Source organism: Buceros rhinoceros, unplaced genomic scaffold (genome assembly GCF_000710305.1).
Source record: "Buceros rhinoceros silvestris isolate BGI_N320 unplaced genomic scaffold, ASM71030v1 scaffold25981, whole genome shotgun sequence".
NCBI lineage: Eukaryota > Metazoa > Chordata > Aves > Bucerotiformes > Bucerotidae > Buceros > Buceros rhinoceros.
The window spans coordinates 799-12,883 of NW_010392894.1; the positions used below are offsets into that span (position 1 = coordinate 799).

Below are 12,085 nucleotides of genomic sequence, written 5' to 3' on the forward strand. Positions count from 1 at the left end.
CCAGATTGTTTGAGGGTTCCCTTTGGAGGCTGCTTCACAAACAGAACCGCATACATGCAGAGCGAGACACGGGTCTCCCAGAGCAGAGCGCAGCAGAGGGGCACCATCCCCTCCCTCCAGCTGCTGCCCACGCTGCTGGGGATGAGCCCAGCACACGGGTGGCTGCTGGGCTGTGAGCGCACATTGCCGGCTCATGTCCAGCTTTTCTTCCCCCAGCACCCCCAAGTCCTTCTCCTCACGGCTGCTCCCCATCCCCTCACCCCCAGCCTGAGCTGATTCCAGGGCTTGCCCTGACCCATGTGCAGGAGCCTGCACTCGGCCATGTGTATCTGCTATTGGCTGCTTTGGGGGCAGGATGCTTGACCTTGTGGACCTTTGGTCAGACTCAGCACAGATGTTCTTCATCCTTGACTCAACCCAGTACTGCTCATTGGCCTAATCTCTCTTCTAGGCAGCTGGTGATTACCTCTTCTTTCAGCCTCTCTGTTGAGAACCTTCCACTTGCCCACTGAAGGCCAGAACTGTGCTTAAGATGTCTCTGTAGACTGTTCATCTGCCCTTTTTTCTCCCTAGGCTTATGGCATTGTATGGAAAGCAATCGATCGCAGGACAGGAGAAATAGTTGCTGTTAAAAAGATTTTTGATGCTTTCAGGAACAGAACAGATGCTCAGGTGAGAAATCATTGTTCTAACATGCCCTGAAAGATGTGGTGGGAGTTCATAGATTTTTTTCAGTATTTACATCTCTGAAAGATGTTAGTTATTTGACAGTTGTGCACGTAATACAGACTACAGCTGTATTAGTATAAAAAGGAGCAATAAATGTCAAGCTTTGTGTATCATGGTATCTACGAAATACTGTTGGTGTCCCTGGGGAAAAAGTGTCCTCCCAGGCACCCACCATTTGATCCTCCCTTAGGCTGTTGTGCTGTAGTGAGCAATCACAAGTGTGACTCCCTCGGGAGCAGCTGGGTTTTTGCTGGCCTGGCCACCACCTAAGGGTTCCCTCTGCTCGAGAGGTTAGAACGGGTTTGACCCTCTCTTTGGAAGTCCATACTCTGTTCTGTCATTCTGATGAGATGGTGATCAACTTCTTTTTGTTTACTTCTAGAGAACATTCCGAGAGATTATGTTCCTGCAGGTAATGTCCATTGTTCCCAGTTGTTAGACTGTGCTGGAGATAGCTTAAAATTATTATTTTTGATACTGTTTGTAACTGAATTTGAGATGGAAATAGATAAAGAGTCTCTGGTTCGAACAACAACAAACCCATGTGTGTGTTTAGAGATACAAGCACAGGTTTTACAGCGCAGCTATTTATGATTGTACACTCGGGGTAGTCCATTCAAATGCTGGCGCAGCATGAAGTGCCCAGAGTCTCTCGGTGCACAGAAGAGTTAGCTGTAGGAAATAAAAGCTGTTAAGACTGAGGATGAAGTAAATGGTCTTGACAGCATTGTCAGTCTGCAGACGTGAGGACAGAATTCACCTCCGGTTCAAGATCCCTGTGTTTGTGGTGTGCTGACTGATCGGAGTCCTACCTCAGATAGACACTTCCTGGCCAGGAGGGTTTTTTAATGATGCTGATGGCGTCTTTGTTCCATGTCCACTGCCACAGTAATTCCTTGTGGTCGGTAGGAAACAGGAGGTGCATAAAGCTGGCTGGATTTATTCAGAAATGGAATAGAGGGATTTTTAGAACTAATGTCTCTGACAACAGAGATTGGGGTTTTTTTAGATTAACTGGTTTTGTACTGTGGAGAACCTTCAATCTTTTATTTATTTATTTCAGTAGAAGCATAACGAAGGAAAGAGCATGTTGATGTTTGTTCTAGACAGTAACAAGAGACAGGTTATTGTCTTCTTTTATGATTGAGAAGCAAGACACTTCATTTTGAGTGTTGGGTCTCTTCTTTCTGCAGGAATTTGGAGAACATCCAAATATCATCAAGCTGCTCGACGTTATCCCAGCTCAGAACAACAAGGACATCTACCTCATCTTTGAGTCCATGGGTGAGACTTAGCATTGCATCAGCCACTTAAACAGAGCCCTCTTAGGAGCTGTCTTTGTTCCTGACTTTCATAGCAGTGTTGATGATTTACATGAGCACTCACGGCAGCAGACGTGTAAGTGGGAGCAGTGCACGTTTACATGTCTAACGGTTGTGATCAGATGGGAATAGCAGTGAAACTTTAGAGGGAGTCATAATTAAATGAGAACTGGCTGGCTGAAGGAAAGACGGCAGTGAGCAACCAGTCAGAAGGCTTGTAGAGGCGGAAGAGTTGCACATGGCAGAGACTATGCACAGTGTTATCATAACAGAATGCGCAATAACAGAATGGTTACCACAGCATGAGCTGCGAGTCAAACTGGTAACATGGACTGCAGTACTGTGAGTATTGGCCCCTCGCTTCAGGAAGGACGTTGAGGTGCTGGAGCAGCTTCAGAGAACAGCAACAAAGCAGGTGAAGGGTTTAGAGAACCTATCTTACAAGGAGCGGCTGAGGGAACTGGGGTTGTTTAGCCTGGAGAAGAGGAGGCTCTGGGGAGACCTTATTGCTCTCTACAACTACCTGAAAGGAGGTTGTAGTGAGGTGGGGGTCGGTCTCTTCTCTCATGTTACAAATGACAGGACGAGAGGAAATGGCCTTAAGTTGTGCCAGGGGAAATTTAGGTTGGATTATCAGGAAAAATTTCTTTACACAGAGGGTTATTAAACATTGGAACAGGCTGCCCAGGGAGGTGGTGGAGTCCCCATCCCTGGCAGTGTTTAACAGACGTGTGGATGTGGTGCTGAGGGACATGGTGTAGGGACCCTGGCAGTGCAGGGTGAAGGGTTGGGCTTGATGATCTTAAAGGTCTCTTCCAACCAGATGATTCTGTGATTCTGTGGGTAATGGCAGTGTTAACCTCTGATGAGGGTGCCCTTGAAGGATAACAGTTTGGACAATGCTCTATTCTGGCCTCTCTTTGAGGAACTTGTATTCACAACTTGGTAATCCTTTACTGATGTATATTACAGAGACAGACTTACATGCTGTGATTAAGAAGGGGAATTTGCTGAAAGATATCCACAAGTGTTACATTCTCTACCAGCTCCTGAAGGCAACTAAATTCATCCACTCAGGAAATGTTATTCACAGAGATCAGAAGGTATATTTCAGTCATAGACTTTATCCTTCACACAAGTTTTCTGTTGAACACTAAATCGAAAAGTATGAAAAGAATGGGAGTAGTAAAAGAACCTTGATAATGATCTTCCGCCATTCAGACAGTAAAAAGCTTATTAATTGTCCTTTGTTCAATTCAGCCTTCAAATATCTTGCTGGATGCGGACTGCTTTGTTAAACTCTGTGATTTTGGGCTGGCCCGTTCTTTAAGCCAGCTGAATGAGGACCAAGGCAACCCTGCTCTAACGGAATACGTGGCGACACGCTGGTACCGAGCCCCCGAGATCTTACTTTCCTCTCGGAGGTAACTGCTTCATGTGAGAGAAGGGATGGGATCCTGTAATTTCTGCCCCACTGAGAAAATTTACTGCCTAGAAGTCCTAAACCTTTTCATTTAGCTGCCACCAGATGCAGTGTCAGTCCATTTTCCCAATATGCATTTAAACTTCAGTTCTGCAACATAAAAATCTCATCCTTCCTGGCTTCTTAGATTGTCCATCTAAATGGACATTATCAGCTCGCGTTTGTCATCCTTTCTCCCACTAGACTTGTTCTTTCTCCCCTTAAACCTGCATCTTTACAAAATCTGGTGGAGTACCTTACCCTTTTTTCTAAATTTAAGGAGAGATTTTGATAGTCCTTCAGAAAATACTCTGTAATCGAATGTTAAATCAGCTGCCTGTTAGTCAGGCTTAGCCTGTTTTTTAACTGAAACATACAAAATCTTGTTGATCAGAAAATAAATACAGGTTGGGTTAGTATCCCAGATTTGAGATGTGGGTGCTTTGCAAACTGCCATTAACCCATTGTTTGCCATTTACTTTGCTTAAGTAATTGTAACTACTTCCTAGATACATTACGCCCTGGAAAGTCAGTTGTTTCCAAACAGCAACTTGTATCTTTACTGTTGATCGTAACAAAAGTATGTACTACCTTGTCCTGGCATTTACCTTTAATGTATTTCCTTCTATGGTTCGCTAGAGCAGACTTTTAGTAGGATAGATCTCCTTTCTGGTTTATGCTTGCCAGTTACAGTTGAAACCCATGAGTGTTTGTAGTCAGGGAGTCACCAAACTTGTTTTTCTAACAAAATGAGATGTAGATGATGTGAATACCAGGTACAGAAAAATATTGGCTTGATTTAGTCCAAACTCTGTTCTGTTCTATTTGTAGTTACACTAAAGGTGTAGACATGTGGAGCATCGGCTGTATTCTGGGAGAGCTGCTACTTGGGAAACCTCTTTTTCCTGGAACATCAACAGTGAATCAGATAGAGCAGATCTTGAGGGTCATTCCTGCCCCATCGCCAGAAGGTAGGACTCTTCTGTGGGGAAGGAGTTTAGAGGAGAGGTGAAAAGAAAAAAAAAAAGAAAAAAAGAAAAAAAGAGAGTGAAAGAAAGCATCCCAGCTGGATAAGGGAAGAAGGTATCTCTTGTGAGTTGTTCTAACACCTTTTCAAGGAAATTCAAACCATAATTGTGAGGAAAAGAGGAAAATAAGCTGGTACTTGACTGGATGAGAAACAAGAACCAGGCCCTCAAAACATTTTTGAGATTTGCAAGAGGGTAACAGTTTAAAACAGAATTGTACCTCAGGGGGACTCACGTGGTAAAGCGTAACTGGGCTTTTTGGTCTGGAAATCTAAACACAGAAGTGAAATACATGTTAAATCCAAAAGGGATTATTACTATCATCATGATGATGATGATTGAGTTCAGTCTAACAGCCCACAGACGTTTACATGTTGGTATGTTCTCACTGAGCTGGCAAATAGCTTATAGAAAAATAACTACCTTCAGTTCAACATCATCACAGTTTGGGAGAATTCCAATCAAGCTTACAAGTTTTTTTTATAGTTTTTATGAGAGATTTGGTTGCTGTGAATGAAATAGGAATGGAAACATGTGTGTGAAAACACCAAAGGAGGATTTAGAAGAATAGCCAGCACTGATAACAAAAAATGCTGTTCCATTCTCACAATACAGTTGAGGCATGTGATGATAATGTTGAGACCAGATCTGTCCAAGACAAGACCACAGCACAAATGACTCATTAGCAGGAGGTCCTGCGTCCTCACCACAGGACAATGGCTGCAAAGCTGCAGCATATCACAGGAACAGGGTTTTTTTCTTTCAGCCAAACCAGTGAAAACAGACCTTTGTTCAAAACATTATTGCAAATGAGGAAAAGCAGCCTATGAGCAGCACCTTTCCTGGGACTTAGGAGGACCAAAGGAGCAAGATTCTGATGAAAAAAAATTCCATAGCAACTGTTGACTCTTTGAGAGGCAGAAACCAGTTCTTGGTCACCAATCAGAATGAACCCCAGCGGGTGTGATGAGGAAATCAATAGCTGGTATCCCTTGTCTTCTGTGTTCCACACAAGTGATCCTGGCCAGGTCACTGGGCCTCAGGTGTCTCGGTGCTTCTGTGTACGTGGGTGTAAGAGTGCAAGGTTGTGAAATCTATGGTAGAATGAGTAGGAATTGAGAAAATCAGCCTAGAAAACTTGTAAGTAAATATTCCATTCCCCTTCCATAAGATCTCCACTGAGATGCATTAGGATGATTTCCTGTGTTCGTATCAAATATCTGCTTTCCTTCATCAACAGTGTAGCTCTGGTAATCCTGATCTTGGCACTGACAGTATCTTTGTATTATTGCAGATATTTTGGCTCTGCAGTCAGATTACAGGGCCTCAGTTATCCACCACATGAGCTCCCGGTAAGCCTTGTATGTTTGGTGCGACTCAGAAGTCAACAATCTACTGTATGATGTTCACAAAGAGTTCCCCTGAAGTTCACCTTCCAGTCCTCACCAGCGGAAATGATTTCTGCTCTCTGCAGATTCACCTACCTCTAGGGAAGGGATGGAAAGTTTAATTAAAAAAAAGATGAGAAGACCAATAACATAATCTGGGAATAACAAAACAAAGCGAGGCTGGGCTACGTTCCAAGACACTGTCATGTGTACTTTCTCAAAATGAGATTATTCTCCTATGCCGTGTCATTTGGGTATCTGATGTCATTGGCTCACATGTGGAAAGCCTGACTCTGTTCAGACTGATGGCCTCATTCCAGCTGCTCAGCCACTCTCACTGTCATTTTCTTTTCCTCGTATCTGTCACGGTTGTTTTGGATCCTCCAATGACATCCACAGACTGCCAATAATTCTGTGTTTATTGCATACCTAATTAGTAAACAGTAGTAAACGTAACACTCTTGCACAGTCTTATGGCCATGGCAAATTACTCACCACTCCTAAGTACTCCCTGCTTGCATCTGTCGTGATTCTAGTGGGGATCCCTTCTCACTGGGGAGCCTGCAAGCCTGCGACACGCACCGCCCGGCTGTAGGTGGTACGAGTTCTCTGGCTGCTGACTGACAGGTCACACCGTAAGCTCCAGCAGGTCCCTGGCTGTTCACATGAACAGCATGTGCGTTTTCATGCTGACTTTGGTGGCTTCTTCAGTTGGCATCCTGGGGCATTACTCCCTTTCCATCAGGGACACCAGCTGTCCAGGGGACTCGTTACTCTCCTGTGTCTGACACTGATACCTCTCAATCTATCTTTCTACTGCAGCAAGGCTAGAACTGCAGGTTAGGCACGTCATGTAGGTTCCCAGCACTCGGAGGGAGACATTCAAACCTAATCAAAGGGGTGAAAGATTTTACCCTGCCCACTGGCCTACACGTTAGCGTCCAGGATTATGACACGCTATTTGTGAGTGAACTCTGGAGTCAGGTGTCACCTTGATGTGATTCCCAGAACTGTAATTCATGCCTTCACTGTGAATTCACTGGGAGCTTGTATCATCGTTTTCTGACTTCTAGGCAGCGAGTAACATTTGAGGAGATTTTACCAGCCTCTACTCCACTGCCTGCCTTGGATCTTCTGAAGAAACTTTTAGTATTTAACCCGGACAAACGACTCACAGCAGAAGAGGCTCTGCAACACCCTTATGTGAAAAGGTGAGAAAATAGTGACGTGCAGTTTCCCCTGAAACCTCAGAATCTTCCGAGATGTTATAGAGCTGCTCCTGGCACAAGTTTTCTTTATGTGCGTGATAGAAAAAAGAAGACAAAGCTAATTCTTAATTGTCTCTGGCCCTATTTACACCAGAGACACTGGATGATTTAGCAGTCCCTTCTAACACTGATCTGTGGTGCTGTGTTTAGTCTTAGTGAATTACATTATGTGTTATCACCTTCCCAGGTTTCACTGTCCTGCCAGGGAGCCCTCTCTCGGCTATGACGTGACTCTTCCTTTAGGTGATGACACCCAGCTGTCTGTGGCAGAGTATCGAAATAAGTTATATGAGGTACTTTCTCTTATCCTGTTTCCCCAAATCCCAATCCTCCAGGTACCCTGCCAGTCCTGCCCACCCTTGATGAATTCTGTCGTTTCCATTTGCATTCCCCTGGGCTTTCCACACGATGTTGGTGTATCAGTCAGTTCCATACTGTCGTAAGTTTTGAGAGGTCTTTAAATCTAGACTCCCACTGGGAAAATAAAAGATCTGTAAAGCAGGCTGTCTGAGAAAGACTGTGTTAGAGGAAAATAGGCAGTGCTGGATCCAACAGTCCAAGAGGCTGCTGCCACGCCATGTCACAGTTTTTAACTGGAAGAGGGTAGGTTTGGATTGGACATAAGGAAGAAAGTTTTTATGATGAGGGTGGTGAGACACTGGAACCTTGGCAAGGATTCTGTTGCTAGATAGTAGGGTGTAGAGGCAGGTGAGAAATAATGATGAACTAACGAGAATGAAGGTTGCTTTGGCCTTTAAAATACCAGCTTTGCAAAGTTCTAGGAAGAGACGGTAAGAAACAACGTAGTGTTTACCTTTTGGGCATAGAGAGTCTGTCTTTTCCAAGGCTAACGCCCATTTATTTAGTGGTGTTCTCCCTCGGGATACGCCAGAATTGCCTGTTCATCCAATCCTTTTTCTTAATGCTTCAGCCTATTCTCTCTTTCAATGGAGAATTTTATTTCTGTGTTCTTTCCAGCCCTAAATTAGTTTTAAAATTATCCTTATTACCTACCTGTGAAATAAATGGCAGTTATTTCTAAGTCTTTCTCTTTGTTTCTATGTTTTGTCCCTCCTCTGCAGAGCTGTGTTAACTCTAACCAACCTCTCTTTTCTGTAGATGATCCTTGAAAAGAAATCAAATGGCCATCCAAAGGAGCAAGTGCGGAGAGAAAACATTCAGCTCCATCAGTCTGAACCTGTGACTTCACCTACCAGGAAAGGCCAGAGACAACCAACACCACCTCTTCTGAAAACTTCGCACGCGCAGGCTGGAACTACAACTAGTGTCCAGCCAGAAGTACCCAGCCAGAGTGATGATTTAGCAAGAACCTTATGTCAGAGACCAAAGGTCCATGTGATATACAATCCCATCACACACACCACCGTTCAGAGTAGGTACTACCCTCCCTCAGTGGGGTGTAATCCACCATGGGGCTTTACTGTGGGGAGGAGAGAAGAAAAGAGATTGATGGGGGAGAAGAAATAGGGGGAATTTTTCCTGGCAAGACGAGCGGCTGGAAGTGTGGGAGGAAAATGACGGAACAAAACACTGTTGAATGAGTTTTGACATGTCTTTGGCTCTTTCTTGCCTCAGTCTTGACTCCACATCCCTTTCTGGTTTCTCTTTGCTTCTCTACTGCTGTTAACTTTTCCCATGCCCTTTTGAACTTGTTCTGTTTGCTGCTACATCCTAATTTTATTCTGAATATTTCTGTTCTGAGATGAAGCGAGGTGGCAGGGGCTGACAGTTGTTATGTTCTGTCCCTGCCTCAGTCACTGTGTTCTATGTCCTAACGATTTTCCTACTTTCTCTCATGTTTTTTCTTCTGCAGGTAATGCAAATTCTGGTGCTGTGATCAGGAACTGTTCTGCACTACCTTCTCAACAGGCCAAAATCTCCAACAATAGGAAACTGGGAAGACAAATCACATGGGCAAAGGCAAATGCTCAGCTACCTCCTACAAGTGTACAGAACAAAGAGGTTCGTCCCCTTCTGAAGTCCAGTAAAAAGATGTTCCAGGTTACTGCAAATATGGGAGCTGCTGGTGATCCGAAAGCATCAATGGGCAGTTACTCCCAGGCCTATGGAACCATATCCAAATCTGCGCTGCAGAGCCTTCCGATACTGAAGTCCTCCCAACAACACGAGCAGTGAACAGGGACGTGTTCTAACCAGGTGAAGTACAGCTCAGCTCATCTGTCCCCTAACTGAGCCAGTAACAGCAACCAGGAGCAAAATGTATCGGGCGCTTGACAGGTACCCCAGCTGAAGGGAAACGCTTTACTCATCACACGGAACAATGTGCTACCTTCCACTGGATAAGCCAGCAGGAAAGAGAATCTAAACCCTTTGCCCTCCAGTCTTACCAGACAAGGTTTGCTTCCATATTGTGAGAACTATCAATACTGCCACTTCATACTCCCCGTTTGACTTACAGAAAACAGCAATATTCTCATACTTAATATATTTAGGCATATTCAGAGTACTCAGGGCCTGTGAGAACCTTATGAGGTTCAACAAAGCCACGTGCAAGGTCCTGCACCTGGGCTGGGGCAACCCTGGTATCGATACAGGCCCCAGAAACCAACCATATCCAGGGCTCATCACCAGCAGCATGTCCAACAGGTCAAGGGAGGGGATCCTGCCCCTCTGCTCCACTCTTGTGAGACACCACCTGAAGCCCTGTGTCCAGCTCTGGGGTTCCCAGCACAAGAAAGGCATGGACCAGTTAGGGCAGGTCCAGAGGAGGACCAAGAAAATGGTCTGAGAGATGAACACCTCTCTTATGAAGAAAAGCTGAGAGGGTTGGGGTTGTTCAGCTAGGGTAAGGCTCCAGGGAGACCTCAGTGTGGCCTTTCAGTACCTAAAGGGGGCTTATAAGAAGGACAGAGAGAGACTTTTTATCAAGACCTATAGTGACAGAACAAGAGAGGCAATGGTTTTAAACTGGAAGGGAGTAGGTTTAGGCTGGACAGGAAGAAATTTTTTACTGTCAGGGTGGCGAGGCACTGGAGCAGGTTCCCAGAGTGGTGGTGGATGCACCATCCCTGGCAGCGTTCAAGGCCAGGCTGGATGGGGTTCTGAGCAGCCTGGTCTAGTGGAAGGTGTCCCTGTCCACGGCAGCAGCTTGCACTAGATGATGTCTGAAGGTCCATTCCAACCCATTCTGTGATTTGGTTTCAGGTGCACTGCCTAAATGTGAAATTTTTTTTCTTTTTTGAGCAGAACAGGTAACTAACTGTTCTCTGAAGACCAAAAAACCTACTCTTCACAGATAATCTTAAAGCCCTTCATTTTGTTTTCCACCAATTTCTATGGCTCTTCTGTATTAAATGAACACAATAACCGTGACTCATTTTCAGTAACGTCAAGTGGAAGAGCATTTTGAATAGAGGTGAGTTCTGCTACAATAGTTAATAGCTTACCCACCTGTAATACTGTAAATACTGTCATAATAAATACTTTATATTGCACTACAGAAGATCTTTGGTTTTCAGTCAGTGTTTGCTGTGTGTGAAAGGGAAAAACACAGAGCTATCTTGGTCAGTGAGTAATATGGTTTGGGTTTTTTTGCTTTCAGAAAGCAATGTTCCAAGAGATACCATTGCTGAAACATCATGAAGATGTTATCAGGCAACAGTGGGACTATAGTAAACTTTAAAACTATGTTCCTGTTCTGGTGCTGATTTTTCATACATTCTCCTCGTTAACTTGAAGTTCTTGTAGGAAGTCCCTGTCCCTGAAATTTTACTTCACCTGTGATAAATGATTGTTACTCCAGACCATTGGAACTACAGTTAAGAGGGGATTCAGGCACTGAATTCCAATGCGTGAGCACCACACCCAGGGACAGAACACCCGTTTGATCTGTTAGGACCTCAGCATGAGAGGGTAGTTAAGTAAAAAAATAGTACATTCACTTCTGGTACCACGTGTGGTCACTTCAGTCTGGTCATCCTTGGGAGCAGCTCACAGTGAAGTACTGGTTTATTCTGGTATATTAATAAAACGGGCATTTCCCGTCTGTCTCAGGCACAGGCAGATACAGGAAGTGGCACTGACAGGGTGAACATGTTGTGTGGGCAGCAGGTCGTGCAGCACGTTGGCTCCTGTGAGGAGAAGGTGCCAGTTCTCCTGCGCAGAAAAGGGAGCCACTGCCTTCTGCTGAAAGCCCAGCACCAGCAACACACCACCGAAGATCCTGGGGGTGTGTGTCTAGTCTCAGACTGAGAGGTGACGGGCTGTAACACTAACTTGTCTTTTTCTTAAAATGGCTTTTGTTATTACCAAGTGCCCTGGTTCTGTGCAATATGTGTATACACCTACAACACCTGGTAGTCAACGTATCGCTAAAAGAGGTGAGTCTGAGTTTGAGTTCTGGTCAGGAACACGCTTCTACGCTGAACACTGAGCAAGATAAAATTCTAAAAACTTCATCAAACACAGCAAAATTCTAAAATGTCATCCCTGTAATCTGGGACTACAGAAATAGTTAAATTTCTAACTTGTCTATTATGGAATGCCGCTGCAGCAGGTAGGTTTAGGGAAGGCTGGGGAGGTACGCAATGATGAGAGTAAGAATGCCACACGGCAGGGCTAGGCTCTGTATCCATACAGCCTGTCCTCTCTTCCAGAGTAACATCACTGCGATCTGTATCATCTGGCAGAGGGCAACTGTACTGATCGTTACGGCTCGTTCTGGGAGCCACCGATACCCGGATCTGATTCACGACCGAGAGCAGACAGAGTCAGGGCACACACAGCATCTGCTTACGGGCTCGTACGCCTGTAACAGGGGTTGTATCTGAACTGGCACATATACATTTATACAATATGCAGTAACTGTAAGAAATCCATTTCAGCTTTTTTCCCAATTTTGGCTGCT

General features: G+C 44.7%; 1 protein-coding gene across 1 annotated transcript; it reads left to right on the forward strand.

The window, feature by feature from the left end:
- Positions 1-573: 573 nt before the first annotated feature.
- On the forward strand, positions 574-9,354 carry MAPK15 (mitogen-activated protein kinase 15; the record flags this gene model as incomplete). Its single annotated transcript, XM_010144671.1, has 11 exons — positions 574-672; positions 1,112-1,141; positions 1,923-2,013; positions 3,024-3,154; positions 3,312-3,475; positions 4,345-4,484; positions 5,836-5,893; positions 7,003-7,140; positions 7,385-7,490; positions 8,317-8,590; positions 9,032-9,354. Coding segments are annotated over 11 exons (1,554 nt in total), but the record flags the coding sequence as incomplete, so codon positions are not given.
- Between the last annotated feature and the right edge of the window lie 2,731 nt (positions 9,355-12,085).